The 21,170-nt window shown below is 40.5% G+C and overlaps 1 protein-coding gene across 1 annotated transcript in view; it reads left to right on the forward strand.

Moving 5' to 3' along the window:
• SRGAP1 (SLIT-ROBO Rho GTPase activating protein 1) overlaps nucleotides 1-21,170 on the forward strand; it is a 69,264-nt gene that overhangs the window by 39,447 nt on the left and 8,647 nt on the right. Inside the window, exons 12-17 of the mRNA XM_008940094.1 lie at nucleotides 2,229-2,289; nucleotides 2,458-2,535; nucleotides 4,075-4,209; nucleotides 14,539-14,644; nucleotides 17,067-17,291; nucleotides 17,898-17,977. Of these exons, the coding sequence (XP_008938342.1) occupies nucleotides 2,229-2,289; nucleotides 2,458-2,535; nucleotides 4,075-4,209; nucleotides 14,539-14,644; nucleotides 17,067-17,291; nucleotides 17,898-17,977 (685 nt within the window). The remainder of the gene's footprint in view (nucleotides 1-2,228; nucleotides 2,290-2,457; nucleotides 2,536-4,074; nucleotides 4,210-14,538; nucleotides 14,645-17,066; nucleotides 17,292-17,897; nucleotides 17,978-21,170) is intronic.

Genomic DNA, 21,170 nt, shown 5'->3' on the forward strand with positions numbered 1-21,170 from the left:
ATGAAAGGATTACAGCTAGTGAAATATAGTGCCACACTAGATTGCTTTTTGTTACATTTTTGAATCATAAGAAATAATTAGTCCCAAACATACATTCACTGACTATTCACATCAGATTCAATTCCCTGCAGCAGTAGGATCACTGTTCATGACATTGCAGCAACACAGATTGTTACTTCCAATTATTTTCCTCTTATTAGAGCCAAAATCCAAACCTGCTAGTTTAGATTATTTCGGGGAATTACTTAGCTACAAACTTGCACATGGTTCTGAACAGATTCTCCAAAACCAGGTGTGAAAGTAATTTATTTTTTTTTTTTTGCAATTTCTTACTGCAAACACTGTCTTTTCCAAGGCTTTACATCCTTTGCATGAACCAGTGTACTAACAGGAGATACGGGTGCATGTTGTGCATGTTTTATAATACTTTGCTTTTTTGGAGAGCCAGGCTGGTGGTGAAGGTATTGGTGAAGATGACAGTATTCCTGGGTTTAGTAACTGACCTCTTCCATGGGCTTTTTTTATTCATCTGTTAATGAATCATGACATAACTCAAATAGACGATGCTCACCCAGACATTACTGGTTCTTGGCTAGCCAGTCATTGCTAGGTTTTAAATTAAAAGACAAACAAAACACAATTTAAATAGCATAATTAGCAGTACAGTCTTTTGTAAGGCCCACTAGAACAACATGGAGCACACAGAAGATCAGGGGTTAGGTTATCTCGGGAAGTGCATTGATTCATTGCTTCACTGTGTGTTATTTTTCAAACTTCTTTAGTAGCTGGCTTCTCTTCTACTTGGACTTAATTCATAAACTACCAATTGTTGTAATTTAGCGCAAAAATGAAGGACTAGTTTGTAAAAGAAAATGCATATTCTGAGTTACAGGGTGCTTTGGAATTCATGGCTTTGTCATATAGACTAGTTTCATATTAAACTTTCAAGTGGATTAGTCAATTCTCTAAGTGCTTACATATTTGAAATTCATTTGGAAACAAAAACTATAGCTTCCAAAGCAAGAATTTCAAAGGTACCTGTTATTTATGTAGCAGTAATTTTACCAGCATTAGCACCAGCTTTTCTAAATAATTTTAATCACATGATTTGTGTCATTAATAGATATTTGATGACTTGTAGTCATTAATGTGCTTAGGGTAAAACACCCATTTTTTTAAAGTGCCAAAACACACAGACAAAGGACTGTGACGGTTCTTTTGGAGTCGGCAGTTTAAAAGTCAAAGAGAAATAACTCACTGAAAATCATCTTCTCTCCCTCCCGTCACAGGCGTTTTTTCTCCTTTATTAAAACACCTCTGTGTAACTGAGGAGGTAACCACAGACCAGCTGCTGTATCATGGCTGAGACCAGGAGCTTTGATTCCCGAGCTCCGCCAGTCGCAGGCAGGGAGGTGTAGGCTCTGACCTCCCTTTCCCAGCACCTTTGTGCCTACAGAAGAGGCAGCTGAACCTAAGCTCAAAGCAGCTGCAGTTCACCACCCAGGGTATTACCAGCCAGTTAGAGCAGCCTGAAGCAACATGCCAGGCCATCATGTAAGGGCGTGCAAATCGGCAGAGCACGTAGGAGTGCTCTCGGGTCAGGAGGGAGACACCTGGGTACCCCCATGCAATGTCATGTGGTGGCTCTCCTCCAAGAACATTTCTGGTAGTCTAGCAAGTCCGGAAGAGACCTTGTCAACTGTATTATCAAATTCTTTTACCAAAAAGCAAAAACCCACCTCCAGGAATTAGTGTACTTAGGTCCATGTAGGATTTTCTCCACCAGGAAAAGGAAGGTAAGTTAAATGGATGTGGAGGGATCATCTTCATCATTAATTCTTATTCTTAATAATAAACTTCTAAAAATGGCAAATTCACTGCTTTAACTCATTATGCTTCAAAAATCTAAAACACATGCATGAGCTTAGATGTCACATATGGTGTTAGCCAGCTGGAGTGGCAGAGGTAGAGGATTAAGTCTCTTAATTTCCCAACTCAGTTACTTTAATGAAGAACCATAATTTTTTCTCTTCACCTGTTCCTTTCCCTCCCTCCTTAAATGGGAAGAGAACTCTTAGACACGATTTTTTTTTTTCTTACGTCTTTTTTTTGCCAGCACTGTATGTCCATCTGTATTGACCAAGAAAATGCATTTTCACGTTCAGTCCAAAGTAGGGAGGTTTACTCTTTCCCATCTGCAGTTCACTCTTTCTGCTCTTGTTCTCCAGGATTCAGGACAAGTCATTCCTCTCATCGTGGAAAGCTGTATCAGATTTATCAATTTATATGGTAAGCTCTGAAACATGCTATGTCATTTCATTATTGCCCTTGACTTTTTTTGTGTATCTTTTGCATAAGGCATTTACCTCCACAGCTGTGTTTCTAAAATAGAGATGAAAAGTATTTTAAAAACTAGATTCATTTCTCACCACTGTCTCCCATCTTTGCTGGCTGCAGGTCTTCAGCATCAGGGAATTTTTAGAGTGTCTGGTTCCCAGGTGGAAGTCAATGATATTAAAAATTCATTTGAGAGAGGTAATTGCATTTTCATTTATTCAAGCACCTTAATATCTGACATTTAAAAATCTTTTAAATTCTAATTATTTTCTTGGCCGCTTAAGCAGTTTGTATGCACTTTGTGTACTGCAGCTAAAATTTTTCACTGTCACTTAGTTAAAAATAAAGTATAATGATGACATGTACATGTTTTTCCTGTTATGTCCTAGGAACTTGAGATTGTTTTTTATTTTGTTTAGTTGAGGCATATGACTCTTGGATCAACTGTAAACTGTAGTCTTTTGTTCATGATAAACTGCAAATAATGGCTTGTCTATATTTTATTTTGAAAATCCTCAGAAAGGAAAGATTATGGATTTTAATTAGATTCAAGAGACTACTTAACACAATCTGAGAACCTTGTTACTTGATCTTCTAGAATATGAGTGTTCAGCTTTCTTGTTCCTCTGCCAAAGTGGCATCACGATCAATGAGAATATGGGCTGTGAAAGGGTCATTCCATTTGCAGTAACTGTTTTCATTCCCAAAGGAAACCAGCCACAGAGGAGGAATTGCAGAAAGATACCAGGAAGTGAAAACAGCTTTGCAAACATGAATGGCTTGCAACTTCCAGCCTAGAATTGCTCTGCTAGGGTAGCCAGGGTCTAGCAATCCCTAATTGTGTTAAAACAGTTCCAGTTGTAGGGGTTTTTTTTAAATCTTACATTCTCTTTTTCTTGGATCTTAGAAGCTGCTTTTTTAGTTTCCAGACAAACCTTTTGCAGATCATCTGCTAATGAGAAACCCCTTGGATCAATAAGTCTTGTGACTAAAAGCACAAAAAAAAATTGCACAGTATTCTTCTCCCCAGGATTAGTTATCTATGTTGTTAAATGTGATCTCATCTTTGACAAGATACACAAAGCAGCTGTTTTTACATGCTAAGTGAAGCCACATCCTCCTGTTCTCCAGCATTTAAATCTGCCTTATTAACTGCTTCTCCTAGGTAGTGTTATTCTGGAAGATACATAAATTTTAAAGTGTTTAGAAAGAAATATTAGGTCTTTTAAATTACACGTGGTTTGGTCGTAGCTGAGGTTCCAGTTAGGGTTTTAGTTCCTATACAGTGTTTTCAAAAAATGGTTGCACATATTCCTGAATGTTTTTTATTTTTCAGAATGAAGACAGATTTCCAGTTTAAAGAGTTATCTTACTCAGTTTGCTTAATGTAAGCTCCCAAAGAATAGTCTGAGAAACCCTATTCGATTAAGAACATTTAGCTTTTTTATTTTGCTAAACTGTAAGTCACAATATGTCCATAAGTACCTAGATGGAATTTCAGGACCTAAGAGATCACTAGGTTATGTAATTTAAAGGAAGCTTTATTTACACTGCCAATTTTAGTTTAATCATAGCCTGGGATTTCTAAATCAGTGTTTATTATCTTACTTGAATGCTTGCATTGCCATCTCCCACAGGCTGAAAACAAAACAAAAAAAAATGTCATTCACTTATAAAAATGTTGCATGCAAGAATGCTCCTGCATGAATGTTTGATTCACTTTATTTACTTTTTAAGGTGAAAATCCTTTGGCAGATGACCAAAGTAACCATGACATTAACTCAGTTGCTGGAGTACTGAAGCTCTATTTCCGAGGGCTGGAAAATCCTGTCTTTCCTAAGGAAAGATTTAATGATCTTATTTCTTGTATCAGTAAGTATAAATCTCTGTTTCTTTCTCAATACAATTTCATATATACAGTACTGGCCTGAAAAAAAGAGCTAACTTCACGGATTTTTCCAAGACAATTTGTTTGCCATCTGTAACAGTCTGGGTCAGTTATTAGTCACACTCACAGCTGTGGTTGTTCCCTTTTTCCAGTGGGATTAATCTACAGTACAGCTCTTTGTTTAACATGGCAGGAAGAGTATCTTTTGGTATACAAGAGATAGTTAAGTTTTATTTATTATTCTCCTCTGGGCACTGAAGCAGACAGAAGGGGGTGAAGTCGTGGCTATGCAAACAAATTATGTTACTTTCTCCAAAGGTTTTTATGCCCCACAGCTTGGAGTCAGCACTGGTGAATAAGTAACTAACTGCTTGATATTGTGTGTTTCTGGACCTTTGTGTCCTCAGCTTAAAACCCCCGATCTAACTGTCAGGAAAACCCTTCAGTGCAGGAAAGGAGGGGAGCAGCTGAGTGTTGTCTGTGTTGCCCAGTCTGCATTCCACAATATAATGTAATGGGATGCCTTGGAGGAGCCTTGCGTGGGTCTGTGCTCTGCTGGTGTCCATAGCCAGGCAGAGAGGCTGTAGTCATATAGGAGGTTCTCAGTGGATCAGTGAATTGCTGTGGCATGCAAAAAACTTCTTCCAATTCACAGATGCCTGCAGATGTTGAGGAGGGGTGGGGCCAAGGCAAGCATCAGTAGGGTTACTATTCCCTGTGGGTCCATTAGAAGTGGTCAGAGGTGCTAGCTTTGTGGAAGAATGTCTTCCTTTCAGCCCTTCCTTATAACCTGTCTGCTCCTGCCAAACGGAGAAAGAGGCAGTTTCACAGGTAACAAGGGACAGTCCTTTGGCATATTAATCAGGGCAGACTCTCTCCAAACTGTGTTATTCTTGGAAAAGGGGTCTCTCTCAGTAGGCAAGAGCGTAGATGGGTGTGTGCAGTGTCCTGGGCTGGCCATCAGATGGGCTTTTCTGCTTCCTGCTGGGGGAACCCAGTGTGTGTGGTTTCCTTCCCACACAGGGAGGACTGCAGTAGTTCAGCCTGGAGGTTACAGATACATGGATCAATGTGACAAGGTCTGTGTGCAATATTCTGTGTTTTGGGGTTTTGTGGGTTTTTCTGCAGCTGTTACTGTCTGCAGACATGGTGGTACTGAGGAGTTCTGAAGGACCTCAAAATGGCAGTTTAACAGTCTGATCCTTGGTGCTGAGGGAGATGCTGTCTCTTTAGGAAGCATAATCTTGGTTCTGCCAGAGTTCAGCTTTAGCTGACTGTGGTGCCACAGCCCAGAAAATGTCTGCAAGTCATAGAAATTGAAATCTAAAAAAGGATTGTTTTGACTGAGTGATTTTATGCATGACAGGGATGATGGAACTTTACCTAATAATCCTGTGCTGATTTTCATAACTTCTGGATGAATTAAAGCATGTCGCTGGAAAAACTTATTGATTTAATGGCTTCAGTTGACAGAAAATCTACCACATTCTTGGATAAGCTGTTCAAATGATTAATCACTTCCATCATTAAACATTTGTACCAGATTTCATTTTCAAAATTTCTGCTGTCAGATTCTGACCATTGGATCTCTTTATGACTTTATTATTTTGACTGAGAATTAAGAAAAATATAAATGGTGGTTCTTATACAAGGAGGTGGTTTTGCACTGCACTGTGTTGAAGAGCTTTAAATAAAATTGTAACATACCAAGAATGAGTATTCAGTTTACAGAGATTATACAGGTGAGTACTTAGGAGATGCAGAAATATTTGCCCAAAACAACCTTTTAAAAGTGTTCCAAGAGGAACTGGAGGGTTTCAAAGAATTCCTGTTCGCTATTGAATCTTCTGAATGTGGGGTGGGGTATTTGGCAAGAGAGGTAGATGTTCAATGGACGAGTATGCGTATATGGCACCTGCACAGGTGGGAGAGGTTCACCAGCCTCTCAGAGCATTACTGTCTGAGAAGAATCAAGTTCATTTATGCCAAAATGGTCTTTTGTTATTAAGAACTTCAAGAAAAATGGCAATGAATACTAGATCTCTAGCATTAGCCTTTGGTTTCCTTAGGGATGTCCAGCTATTGCATGTTCAATGTAGGTAGCAGATTATTTTGTGGCACCTGGGGACATGGTTTAATGATCATGATAGTGTTGGGTGATGGTTGGCCTTTATCATCTTAGAGGTCTTTTCTAACCTTAATGATTCTATGATTTGATTCTATGATTTTCTTGTGAAAGAGTTGACAACTTTTTTAAAAAAAAAAGAAATAATAGTATCATTGCTGAAATCAGTAACAACTAACAGCCTGGAACGAAGTCACTGCTTTTCACAGCCATATTTTAAAATGAGAAGTTATTAGAAAAGAGGTGTTGTCATCTGATCCTGGTTTAGACTAACTGTTCTCTGAGGCTGTCATAAGTCTGGATCATCATCTCTACAACAGCTTGTCAAAACGAGGTATGATGACTTGAGTAGTTCAGCTAGGTTTGATGTCTGCTATTGCTGTTACAGAAGAAAGCAGGGGGTTTTCTTCCTGATAATGTGTTGTAAGAGTCCCAAATCTATTTCTGGCAGGTTTTGGAGGAAGCTAAAGGAGGATGATTTTGTTGCTTCGTTTGGCTTCCACAAGCTTGTCATTAGATGCACTGTGAAATGTCACGTTGGTGCCTTCCTTCAGTGGAGGGAGGAGAGGCACGTTTGGAACAGGTCAGGATGAAAGGGGTGAGTTTCTGTTGTCACAGTGAGGGATTTGAATGTTGTGTAGGAAGAGAATGAAGCCCAGCTCTTATGCCCTGTACCCACAGCCAGACCCAGAACCACATGCTGGGAACAGTGGGCTGTGTGTCTGTATCTTCAGTGTATCTGAGAAGCCTGAGGTGGATTGTTTTTACAGCTGTGTACCTAGGCTATGCACTTTTTTAAGTGGTCCACCACTTCCAGGGAATAAGAAGCTATTTTTTCCCTGAAAAAAGCCAAGCATTTCAGAATATATAAGTCATGAATTAGTTTAAATAGGACCTACATGGCATGTATTATCAAAAACTGTCAGTCTCAAAGGCCTTTTCTATTGCTATTTTTTAACCTTAACACTTTGTTTATCTTGCAAAAAGGAAGACAGTCTAGGCAAGACTTTTCTCCCCCTTCAGACTTTGAATCTGTTATAGTTGCCTTATTTTATTTTTCTGTGATTATGTAGCTTCACATATTAAGTATGTTGGTCTTCATGTTAATGGGAGCACCCTTTCCTCTGCGATAACACGTTACTGTAACTTCTTTAGATCACAGTTGGTATGGTAAGTCCAGAAAGCCTTCATATTTTTAATTAAGACGATTTAAATACTCATAATTCATACTGCATTCACTGTCTGGTATACAGTGATGAAAGGAATAAACATTAATTTGTTTTTAAATAGTCTTTCAAGATAAATATCAATGTGGGGTTTTTTTAATTGTTGGCAGAAAATATTATAAAAGGGGGAGGGAGAAAGCAAATACATAAAGTTAATGTTCACATAAAACTGTAAAAGGGCAGAATGTCACACATTTTATATGGAAATGTAATGTTGCCAGTGAAAAACCCCTTGAAACTGAAGTACTTAGTTATGGATGTCAAGCATAATTGAGGCTACAGCTGCAAAATGAACCTTTCCTCAGTGCAGCCACTGAGGAATTCCTTTGCATTTATGCATATATTTTCAAATGAAATAGAGCATTGTGATTTAATGCTTTCCCTTTTGCAGACACAGTGGAAACAGTACAAAAAGACTGTGACTTTTAAGGCAATTTATATTAATTAGACTCATGAGAACAATGTTATTCTGTTTGGGTTTATGAACTGCTATAGATAAAATTTGGGCCAAATTATTACTTCTCCAAAGCAAGGATGAAAAGTGGGACAGAATGTAAAGAATCCATCTGACTATGGGCTGCAATTCTGCATTCTCAGGAAAAGGAGTGACTGCTGTTGCTCCCAGTGACATTTGGCAACTCAGAGGGTAAAATGAGGTGTAGGGGAAGAGCCCTTCTTTTTTCTCCCCCTTTGTAGAAACACAAGGAAAATATTTATAACAGGTGTTAGATGGAGGCAGAGGGTACTGAAGCTGTGCGTAGGGCTGGCCGTAGCTCGCCTGCACTGCTGGGGGACTGCAGTTCCTCTCCTGGTGTGTGTTCTTACACACGTGCATTACAGTTCACTTCCGTCTGCATAGCTGTGCAGTGCAGCAGCAGGCACGTCTCAGCTACACAAGCTGCTTAGCTCCTGCTCAGACCATTATAATTCTTCTTGGTTTCATCTCCCTTGCCTTAAATTTGATATACTAAGATGCCAGGATGGATGAAAACTTACATCTTTTTTCCTTCTGATTTTCATCATTTCAGTCCCTTGCTGCCAGCGGTGCCCATTTACCTACAGGCATAAATGTTATGAGAGAAAATTATTATATTGCTTTTCCAGACTATTGCCCATTACTTAAAAAGTAAAAAACTGAATTCTGAATTGTCAGCTCTTCCTGAAAAAGTTTCAACAAAATGGCAACTGTTTCCTTCCCTAAGTGACAGTGGACACCATTGTGTTTGTCCTCCTGTAGTGCCTTCCTAAACAGATCTGAAAGAGCTGTATGTGGCGTTGCTGAGTTAATATATATGTATCCTTGAGTTGGATTCTACTCATCTACCAAAGTGGAAGGAGGCACAACTTGTTAACTTCAGCACTAATACATATTCATGTGGATTACTTGTCAGCTGCAAATTGACCATAAAAGTTACATCTGCAAGTGTAATTCAGTCCCGTTTGACGTTCAGCGGGTGTGTAAAACATGCATTAGGCATTCACTCTGTTACGAGTAGGTGCCACACCAAGTGGAAGCAGGGAGGGACTGCCACGTAGAGATACCATATTGGATTTTATCCTTCAAAACAATGGTCCTAAGTGAGAGAGGCCTTACATTACCATTGTTTGCTTTCTTCTTCCTGCTTTGTGCAAGCCTTGCCTGCGAATTATGCTTAGCTTGCACAGCACTGGCTGTTGGTATAGCACAATTCATTCATTGCTGACACCAAGTTTCTCCATCCACGGGTTCTGATCGATATCTTCCCATTGCCAAATGTTTGCAATTCTTTTGTTACTACTCTGATTGGCCCACGGAGGCTGTCTGTTAATAGAGGGTGCTAGAATATACACGATCCATAACTCACATTTCTGAGCTCTGACTGCTCCCATGCTGAATCTTCCCCTCGTTCGGTTACCAGTGCAGGAGAAGCCATGTTGTAGGACCAAGACCAGGAAAAGTACAGTGCTTTTGTGGCATTTTTAACTAAGCCAAACCAATAAAGTCATATAGCTGTCCAGTTGGCCAAAAAATATTTTGTAACCACTAGCAATTGCTCCCTTGCAAAAATCTTTTGTTCTCCATCACCGAAACACTGCTTTTATATATTTGAATATTTATTGCCTTTTACATGCTCCACTACATCAGGATTATTGCTTAATTAAACTTCAGTTTACATTTTCTTAATGTTATTTAAGATTAATGTATCCCTGTCTTCATTTATAATTTAGTTTTGCTTTATTTGTATTTGGCAGCTTGTGTTAGTAATTGTGTTTTCTCCCCTCCCAGGTTTCCTTTACTCTTCTGAGGCAGACTGTTCACTTTTGATCTGTTTCACTTTAGAGTCTGCCTTTGCACAAACCTCATTGTGAGTCACTAGGTGGTTCAAACCTATTAGTTCTCATCGAAGAGAAAAGTGGACAGTCATTGATTCTGTGTATTTCAGCAGTAAGCAAAGGTGACACCACTTCTCCAGAACAGGTTCCAGTGTTACTGGAGACCGAGGATCACACCTTTTAAGCTTGAGTAGCTAGGATTTATGCCTCTCTCATGCTTTTGAGAACTGGTCCTTAGCCTATGACTGACAATGACGCAGGTAGCTGATAAGTAATTCTTTCACTTATGCGATGACATTAGTCTCATCTGGATTCATTCATCCAGTTCAAGAACAAGGAGTCTTTGCAGAGGAAGTCCATAGGAAATCAATAAATAAATCCATTCCAAGAGCAATGAAAGATTGCACTTCAACAGGTTTTCTTGTGGAGGCTGAGTTCTGCCTCCGTGGAAGATTTTATGAACAGGTTGGACAGATGTCTCTTAGAGGTGATGAAGGTGAAGTCAGAGGGTAAGATTGTAGATTTAAATGACCTCTGAAGAGTCCTCCAAGCTCTGTGCTTTTTGGTTTGTTGTTTGTTTGTTTGTTTTTTTGTAATAGTAGTAGTAGCTGGTAGAGGCTCCTTAGATCCCAAACACCTGTGATGCTTAGATGCCTGGATAATTTTATGGATACAGAGAAACCCAAGCTCCTTATATGATTAAGGTACTTTGTTCCATTATTGTCTGGTAAAAGTACATCACTAGTTCTGGGCACAGGTGCCCAGCTCTTCCACAGAGTGCTATAGTCCTGATGCCCCAGAAGCTGGCCTCTTCCCCCTTCTTGTTTCACCCCACAAATGTCTTCTGTGCTCTGGGCTGCACTGTAGCTCCGCTTTGACAGGAGCGCAGTGTTCCCATGCCAAACACCTTCTTGTCTGGCTGGCAGGAAACTCTCCTGCTTTTGGATTTGAGCCCTGTGGCTGAGACAAGTCTGAAGGCAGATGTGTCAGACCAGAGGTGCAAAACGTTTTGCCCTGCTCTGAGAACTGGTTTCTAGAAAATAATAATTATTTCTGTTTGTCATATTTACCTGACGGTAGTATTAATTTCTGGTTGATATTCATGTGTCCTTCACACAGATCTCCCTTCCCTCCCTCACTCCACAGTCAGAAAAAAACACATTAGTTCTCAGTGTGCTTGGCCTTGCCAGAGGCTTGTCTTGTCTCTTGTGTTTGGGAATGTGAATCTCATTGTATCGTTAGTGTAATGAACCAGTTTTCAAATCCCCTGATCTCTATTTCTGCTTGGCAGCTAATGGCCTTCTTAGGACAAGTCATGTACAATCAGCACTTTAGTTTTCTTAGCTAAGAAATGGGTAATACCTCACTGGGCACTGAGGTAGGGCGCATTACAGTTCTTGAAAATCAGAGTGATGAAAAGAGGGCCTCCAACAGAAGTGCTGTGAGAGGGGAAGCGCAGTCAGCATCCTGCAGTGTTGGGCTTGCCAGTGGTTCCTTGCAGCAACCAGCCTGGATCTTGCATGGCCACTCTTCCCCGAGGCTCTCCTCAGCCAAGCTGGTGGGGGTAAAGCAATGCTTTGTCTTCCCTCTGCATGGGAAGCAGCAGAGCTGCAAATTCTTTCTGCCTGGATGCAGAGAGATCCTTCTGTATTCATTCCTTCTTTCCTATGTACCCAAACACTCACAGACTGCATACAGGCGAGCAACTATGAAATTTGGCTCCTCATTTAAAAGTAGCACACAAACACGTGACATTATTACCTATCTCCTTTAAACCAAATCAGTGCTGAGAAGGAAAAACAAGCCTTTTGTAATAACATGGAAAGCACGTGAATTTACACTTGGCGGTAGTTTGGATTTTTAATAAAGGGGCTTTCATGGAAACTAGGACTGGGTTACCAGGAAGGACTGGAAATATACACGCCTCATTCCAGCATGTGTAACTTGTAAGGGCATCAGTATAGAGGTGACTGGCTAGTACTGGTCGTGCTCCTAGTAAGGCAGCTGGAATCACTCAACACATGACCATACAGCCAGACTCTCTGTACCTACTCTGCCATGTCCATGCTGCCTGCTGGGACCAGTTCCTGGCTCATGCATCCTGTGAACCATGTCTAAGAACTGCTTGGAAGAGTTATAGTTGGCAGAGATCACGAGCATGTTGAAGACTGTGATAACTGCTGTGTGGTAGCTGCCTGCCAGTGTTCAAGACCGTGTCCCATACTGGTTTGGCTCACTAGTTTAGACAGAGCTATTGCATCTGGATAGGCATCACTCTGCTGGAAGGAGCCACTGGTCCCACCAGGGAGCTCAGCCAGTGCATTTCTCGGGTCTGATTTGAGTTCAGTGGCTTAGTTTAGGTGGGTAGAGACAGACCTTGCATTAAGACCGGTGTCTGTGGGCTGTGCAGAACACCTGTATGGCACCGCAGTGCAGAACTGAGGGTACACAACATTAGCATCTCCAAGATGTGGTATGCGCTGGAAGGGCAGAGGAGGGTTGTGGTTGCTCTGCAGATCCTCACTCTGCAAGCAGCTCCCATACTTAGCACGTCCCTGCCACAGACTCTGGTTCTTAACCAATAACCAGAAATGCTTCTTGATTCATACAGTCCATGTTTAACAGAAACATAAAAATAAATTTCAAGTCAAATACTCCACTTGAGAAAGTGTAGTGGCTTGAACTGATTTTCAGCTAGAGTTTGGGTTTAGTGTGACTCATTAGGTTATAAATTAGACATCTTGTCAGCAGTCCTTTTCCTCACCAGCTCTGCAGCAGCTCAGCAGGGACACCATTCCAGCTTTCAGCCGCTCTGCTAGGGACTACGTTTCTACCTCCTGCATGAGTTTTGCTTTGTTGCTCCTGCAGTAGACACCATAGTCAAAATGGACTTCCTTCATAGAAGTAGTGGTGGGCTCTTCTGCAGAAAATCTTAAGGAACCAAGTTTCACCCCATCCCAGAATCTTCTATTCCTCAGTGCACTAGTGGTGCTGAGCCAGTTGAATATCCTGTAAATGCAGATGTGGGAACGGGTTTTCCCCCCTGCTTTACTACACTGGCATTTCCTAATGAATGTGGTACACAGAAGTCTCACTGCTGACACACTCTACTTATCCTTAGTTCTTGGTACCAGTTATTCTTCTAAGAAATGTAAGTCAACACACATTTTGCACCTACAAATAAGTGCTGATCGGTAGAACTAGCCATACCAGAGAGCACAAATAAATACCAGGAACTCTGTTTACGGTTAGCACGTTTTTATGTAAGTAATTATTTTAAAGGTGTACTCTAAAGTATCGCATTTTGTGGTACAAATAGTTTTGCAGCTATTGGAATCGGCTCCTGTTATCTACTTCCACATTTATGAATATCCGTCTCAGTGCTGCTGGACAGTATTTCTCATGTAGTCTGCTAACATTACCCCTAGATATTGTTAATTGCAGCACTTTTTCTTGGCTGACATAAAAAGCATTACTTCAAGTTTATGTTGTTTCTAAAAGTGTCATTTACACAGAAAACACATTGAGTAAAAAAAAATGAGATAGTACTTATTTGGAAAAACATTTTATGCTTTTATCCCATCACTACCCTACTTGCAGCCTCATAATCTTTCTGACCAACACAGAAAATAATGCATCCTTGTTATAAGACATTAGGAACTGATGCTTTTATTAAGCTGACCTTGTTTTGCCCGCTTCAGAAGAATTTTGGTGGTCTGCTATAAAGTCATTTGGGAAAATACGTGTGATTTTTGTGTTGTTGCTCACGCACTGTAAAACATACGGCCTTTCTCCTGCTTTGCCCTTAAGAGAGTTATAGCTGAGCATGAGTAAGACACAAATCTTACAAGTAGTGGCTGAGACAACTGGGGCTATTTGGTCTGAGGAAACAGAGGCTGAGGGGAGACCTTATCACTTCATACAACTACGTGAAAGGAGGTTGTAGCAAGGTGGGGTTGGTCTCTTGTCACAAGTAGTAAGTGATAGGACAAGAGGAAATGGCCTTAAGTTGTGCCAGAGAAGGTTTAGGTTGGATATTAAGAAAAATTTCTTTACTGGAAGCATTGTCAAGCACTGGAACAGGGTGCCCAGGGGAGTGGTGGAGTCACCATCTCTGGATGTGTTTAAAAGTTGTGTAGATATAGAGCTTAGGGACATGGTTTAGCAGTGGACTTGGAAGAGTTAGGTTGGACTTAGTGATCTTAAAGGTATTTTCCAACTGTAAGATTCTATGATTTCATTAAGAAAACTCATTAGAGAGGCTTGGTGAGTGGATTATTATATCTGATGTGAACATTCAAATAAAGAGAATTAATATGTATTTGAAACTGATGCCATATATCTCTTCTTGGTTCCTTCAGATTATTTATGTACTGATAGTGTGGTTTTGTGAGCTGTCTAGCTCAGGAAGCGGCCAGGGTTTGACTTAGGCGTTTTTGTGCCTTCTTGTATTTGAAGATGTTACTTTTAAACTGTGTGGGTTTAATGAGAGGAAGAAGGACTTTTAGGTCTTATTTCTCTCCAAAATGTGCCAATGTTGATCAGGGACATGTGATGGTAACAAAGCCGAGTAAATGGAATAAACTGACTGGATGCTATTTTAGACCATCATATGAAAGGGAACTTAAAATACTGTCTTCTGTTTGCAGGAATAGACAATCTCTATGAGAGGGCTCTTCACATCCGCAAACTCCTCCTTACTCTGCCCAGGTCGGTCCTCATAGTGATGAGATACCTCTTCGCCTTCCTCAACCAGTAAGTGCTGTGTGACTCCCTGAGGTGCTCGGGCTTTATCTGCCTTCCTCTGCTGGTATTGGAGTTCTTTGGGTTTACTCATACTCTATGTAGAATTTGCACAGAAGCTCCTTTTAACACAAGAGATGATCTTCTAGCTGGCAATGAAAATAGAAGGAAAGCAGCAGTTTTCATTCAAATTAAAATTCCATTTGTCCAAAACTGAGCAAGGTTGTAGTAAGAGAGATTAAAGTGTTGTCTGAAATGAGAAGCACAGGCTGCGGGATTAATGCTGATAAGAAAAGAACCTGATGAGGAAAATAACAAATACAAAAGAACTACATTTAAAATAGTTTGCATAATTTAAAAGTAGAAAATTCTTCTGCTTATCTCAAGCTGTTTTTAATCTCCTGATGGGAAAAAAATAAACACTATATTCAAGTAGTATAGGCATTACAAGCTACCTGTTTGGTGCTAGGCACTGCCGGCGTGAGACTTTGTGTTGCTGCTTCTGGTTTTTGGCAATAGCATTACTAGTATAGAGAACTCACACCCCCTGTGTAGGCTTTGATACCAAGTAGCTTGGTTCTGGCATTGCAAAACAATTCATAGAATCATAGAATCCTTTAGGTTGGAAGAGACCTTTAAGATCATCAAGTTCAACCATTAAGCCATTAGGGCTTTAAAATCTTCTGCTAATTGCAGCTGCAAAGAGGGTTGTGTGAGAAAAGAAAAGTGATGTTCGTGTCTTTGTTATCCCAGAAAAAAATTCATTCTGAATGAGAAAATAAAAGACAGGTTGGGCAATTGCACTGTGCTTCTCCCTCCAGTCCTTCACAGCCCTGTCTGGTTTTGCTGACCCCAGTGTTTTCACTGAAATTGTACTACTTGTGCACTTTGCCCTGATTCTAGCTTTTCTCTTTCTGCTGCCTTATTGTCTGTTTCCTGTTATGTCTGTTTTCCTATTGCCTTTTTCCTCTTTTTTTCCTAAATTTGCCCTCTGCTGATTCATGCTGTCCTTGTGACCTTCCCCATTCAATCCATACTGTTCCTATAGAAACAGGGTCTTTGCAGCCAGGTGACGTGTGCCTGTATTCACAGCTGCTCCCGTTTCCTTTCTTCTAGTAATTTCTGAACCACTTCCAAGCCATATTTAAAGGAGGGGCACTGATCTAAAGTTTTATGAAAATACCCATTCATTTGAAATTAATTCATCCCCAAAAAATGACACTGTGTGAATGTCTCAGAGGCTTATATCACAGCTTCTCCTCTGCTTAGACATACAGACTGACCAGGGCTGTGGGAGGTTTTACTCGTTACATGGTCATGTTAGCTACGTCTGTGCTCTCCACAATTCACAAAGCAGGCTAAATCCCTTGCCACATCCAAATTGCTCCTGGTACAGTCCCGTAGTTGGACTTGCTGCAAATCCAGTTCTGATTTTTGCATATGCCATTATGCCTGCTTGGCCACGTGAAGTCATCAGACCTCATGGCAGACCTCATCTGGTCCAGCCTCCTGCTCAAAGCTTCTAAAGTTAGATCACGCTGCTCAAGGCTTTGTCCAGGCAGGAACCTGAAAGGGCAGAGAATCCACAGCCTCTCTGGGCAGTCAGTCCCAGTGCTTGTTCACACTTATAATGAAGATTTTTTTGCTGCTTCCAGTTGGAATATCTCTTGCTGTGACTTGTATCTGTTGCCTCTCATCCCTTTGCCATGCACCTGTGTCTGACTCTCCTTTTTTGTAATTTTGATAGTAGGAGATTGCAGCTAGATTCTTCAGTAGCTTTCTCTTCTAAAGGCTGAACGAGCTCAGTTCACTTCACTTTATAACCCACATGCTCCAGCTCCCCAGCCATCTCAGTAGTCCTTTTCTGGACTTATACCAGTTTTTCAGTCTCCCAAAACTAGGCACAGTGAGTTTGTGAGCAGAAGACACGGTGCTCAGAGATTTTAAGTCATATGGTATAAACAGAAACCAGAATTCACAGAGGCTTTGCAAGATTTGGGAACTTAATTGCCTTCAGAAAACAATTCAGTCTGCCTTAGTTATATAGGCAGTTGTTGGGAGAGATGCATCAAGGTCTGATGAGAAATGATAGGTGTGTATACCCACTTTGGATCCAGTCCATTTGGGCCTCCAAGGGTAAGCACTGATGAGATAGAAGCAGCACCAGCTGATGCATTTTGCATTAGCTCGTTAGGTCAGCATGCACTAAACACAGTAGTTTGGGAACACATACATCTGTGTGCTATAAACTCACTTCATAATGTATATGGACTATTGTGGAAATCCCCTTTTTTGTTTTGTTACTTTATATGGGATTGTCAAGGAAAACAGGAAATAGCTAAGTTGCAATGGAAAATAAAGGTTTCTCCAGTTTTCAGAATAAGGTTAGTCATGATGGAAAAGTCTTTTTTTCTTGATTTTTCTGTTCTAACAGCCTTTCACAGTACAGTGATGAAAACATGATGGATCCATACAACCTAGCCATTTGTTTTGGGCCAACCCTGATGCCTGTTCCAGACATACAAGACCAGGTGTCTTGTCAGGCACACGTGAATGAGATAATCAAAACTATCATCATCCATCATGAGGCTATTTTTCCAGACGCTAAAGAACTTGATGGCCCAGTGTATGAAAAATGCATGGCTGGAGATGACTACTGGTAAGTCAGGATATTACCCTTCTATCTCCTTAACAAAATCATTGGGCTGCTCGTCCAGAAAACTCCTGTGACAGAATTACTTTCACACACAATAGAAGTATGAAGATAAATGAGAAGAGCATTTAGGTTCACATAGTAAAGAGTTAGCTATAAACAAACATGAATCAAAGGCAAGTATGATGAGGTTCCCTACAACGTTCTGTGGAGGAAGCTACACTTGTGTTCAGCCAGGCACAGCCAGAATTCCAGCTGTACTGTACAGAGCACACAGCCAGGTAGGAAACTGGCTCTCTGGCTGTAAACCACCTTAACAAATTTCAGCTTATGAAGCCTTCCCCCTGCTCCTTTCTATTCTTAGCAACACACACACACTTCTTATAAATGAAAGGATTCAGAGGTTCTGGGAACTTCTTAGTAACTGAAGATGTTGTTTGAAGGAGAGGTTTGTAGGCTTCTTCAGCAATTGTGCGTTCATAGCACATCATGAGAATTTTATTGCACGCACCTTTATAACGTTGTAAGAATAATTTTTAAAAAGCTCGTGGGGTTGGCGTATTTTGGATATATGTCATTTGTCTCCATGCTGAACCTTCTGTTTCCCTCCAGTGACAGCCCATACAGCGAGCACGGTACGCTGGAGGAGGTGGACCAGGATGCCAGTACAGAGCCCCATACCAGTGAAGACGGTACGTGCCACTGCTGTGCCTCTGGTGGGAGAAAGTTTTACAGGTGGTCCATGCAGGAGACCTTCTTCCTTTCCTAATTGTGCCTTATTTGAAAGAAGGGGATTTCAGTCCTGGGGTTCCATAGCAAAGCGGGCATTTTTAGTCTCTGTTTGTGCGCTTTTTCATTCTGATTCAGCTCTGTTTGACCAGCTGTTTGCTTGTTCTCTCCTGATTTGTGCAGTCACAAGGAGGGCAAGAGCGAAACTATTTTGGTCAGCACATATTATTTGCTGATATAATGTTACGTTTTTAGTGACTCTTTATCTTTTATGTGGAAAACCTAAACTTACAAAAAGCGTGTCTTTAAATATTTCAGTGAATGGATGTTTGTCATTCAGTGGGACCTATTTTGATATGAATTTGAAAGCTGTTCCATCTAAAGGATTTATAACTACTGAGAAGCGTGGGTGTATCCCCCACAGTGAAACTTCTGAACAATAGTTATTTCTATGAAAATTAATCACATACCCTGTGACAGTTTTGTATGCAATAGATATCCATGAAAAATTTGATGCATCTCTATTACATCAATTCTTTCCAGCCAGATTTCCTGAAAGGTGTATTTGACTGTGACGTATTTTGGTTCAACCATCCTTCAGATGTCCCTCTCAGTAACTTCTGCCTAGTTTCAAGCAAATGTAACAGATAGAATGAGGTGTCAAAACTCTTAAGTAACTGCCTGAAAATTATTAGCCAGTTAGAGTTGAAGGACTCAGAAAAATGCTTGTAGAGAAGAGCTGCAGTGTGAGTTCCCTGCGTATCTGGCCCGCAGGCAACCCAGAGGAAGCAACCACTATGTGTGCAGTTAGCACCAAGCAGAAGCAAAACCTGCCCCGTGTCCATCTTGGAGGATGCATGGGGGGAGAAAGAGACAGAGAGGGGGAAAGGGGAAGAAAAGAGCTTCCGCAGTGAAGGATTTATTTTTTTAAATAAAAAAGGATGTCATCAGGGGTACTGGCTAGGAGTTGGGACAATTGCCATAGGGAAGGGGAACAGGAAGGTGTATCCGTAGGAAACCTGGCTACACAGGCCCCATTGCACACAGAACAGTGTGTACAATAGCTCCACTCTAGCTATACCCATCTGCTTTGTCACGTAGACAAGCTGTCAGTGACAGATTGCCTGTCTCTTCCCCTTTGCCACAGTGAGGAGGGGCAAGCAGAGTCCATCAGTGCAGCTGTTTGGAGAGGTGGGACAGTTGGGTGGGCAGACATCACAGAAGGGAAAAAAACTAAGGATAGGGGAGACGTCAGTGCTAGTTTTTTTGCCTGGGGTGTATAGCCCTGCCTGCTTCCACAGTAGAGAATACTGAAAGTTTTACATGACAGCCTGTATGTGGATTCCTCTTGATCAGCTCAGCAGAGCTAAACCCACCATCTTTCTACAACACAGCTCCACTAAATGCTGCAAACAAACTCATAATTGCACTTTATTTTTCCAATACAGTATAGCCATACTTTATAAGAGCTCCTTCTTCCATTGGAGGTATGAAGCAAGAATGAAAGCTGAAGAAATCTGGCTCTCATTTAGAGCACAAGTGAAATGCAGGCAACACACCGGTTCAATACATTAGGGCCAACTTTAGGGTCCCATGACCAAACTGAGAGGTAAAGGCCTAAGAGGGCATGGGAAGGAAGTGTAGTTCTCCAGCAGCAATCAAAAGCAGTTACTTCAGAACCATGCCTAGGACAGACTGAAATTTGAGCTGGATACAGAGGAGCAGGACCATGGTGTCACATAGTGCATCACCTGTGCCTTGATAGTCATGGGCTGATCATGGGATTATAATGGGATAATCAGATGTTGTTATAATAACAATTTTACATTCCAGTTATGGTGCTAGCTGTGTTACAACTGTGTCACTGGTGAAGAAAAACCCTGAAGAGAATAGCTGTCAAAAGGATAAAGTTCTGTTAAAAGATTTAACTGCTCAAGACAAGGCTTTTTTGTTCAATAGAGTGGCCAGCTGTTTAATTCTAGTTGCCCCACTGCACCTTTTTAATTCATTAAGTGTCAAAAGGCAGTGGGCATTTGTGCTTACAGCAAAATAATCATTAGCATAAAAATATTTGTAATCTAGGAAAATATTGCTGCAAAGATAAAGATTAGCAAGCCTGGACTGCACACAAAACACTGTTAGTCTTCAGTTCCCAGCCTTCAAGCTCTAATTCTTTTTTTTCCATGGATATATATTTCAATTATAATAGCACATTTTTCTAATATGGGTTTCAGGCTTTAAATTAAACTCATTCACTATCTCTTTGCACGTACATCCCTTGGACAATTCCTTTCAGAAGAGTGTTCTTGACACCAGATATGAGAATAGATGAGTATTTTACAGTCTACATATTGAACTTCATGAAAGTCACTGATTGACCTGTGATGGACCAAAAAGAGAAAAAAAAGCTTCTGTTAAAGGGTCTGGAGTATTTGGGGAGGGTAATGTGATTGATTCATTGATTATAAACTGGATACATCACTGCCAACTGTATGTGGAGAGAGAGAAGAAGAGGCACAGCATTGCTGCTGTATTGATCAGACATGTGGTACTTACATATTTCCCTGTGTTAGGAGATGGAAGAAGCAGATTCTTCAAATGGGGGGAAGGGTGGGGCTATGTTGAAAATCTGAGAAGTTTTATGCTAAAATGTTGTATATATATGCAAGACCAAGCAGCTCACCCCATAGGAATTAGAGTTATTTAAACATAATCCAGAGGCTATGATCAAAAGTGAAAGTATTTATTTTCCTACTTCAGTTATTATATAGTTGTTATAAGAATTAAATTATACAGTTGTTATACGAACTATAACTATATTATATAGTTGTTAGAAGAATTACTTGCTGGAAAAAGTTAAACCACAATTGAATCTCTCTGTGCCTGCTAGAATAAACCCATCTGTAGGGGCTGGCTCAGCAGTGCTGGAAATGTTTAATTACAATTTAGAAAACAACAAGACTTTTTAAAAATTAAATTATGTGTGCAGAGGTAAAATCTGGTAGCTTGGGGAAAAGAAGGCTGGAACTTCTAATTGAGCATATAAATACTTCATAACTGCTTAATTTTAAGCATATTTTTTTCTTGCCTTTTTTTTCCTAAGGTTACTTGTGTGCATATATTTCTATTCATCACTAGAAAGGGAAAAGGGAAAGA

The sequence above is a fragment of the Merops nubicus genome, unplaced genomic scaffold (assembly GCF_000691845.1).
Source record: "Merops nubicus isolate BGI_N331 unplaced genomic scaffold, ASM69184v1 scaffold18275, whole genome shotgun sequence".
In the NCBI taxonomy this organism is placed as follows: domain Eukaryota; kingdom Metazoa; phylum Chordata; class Aves; order Coraciiformes; family Meropidae; genus Merops; species Merops nubicus.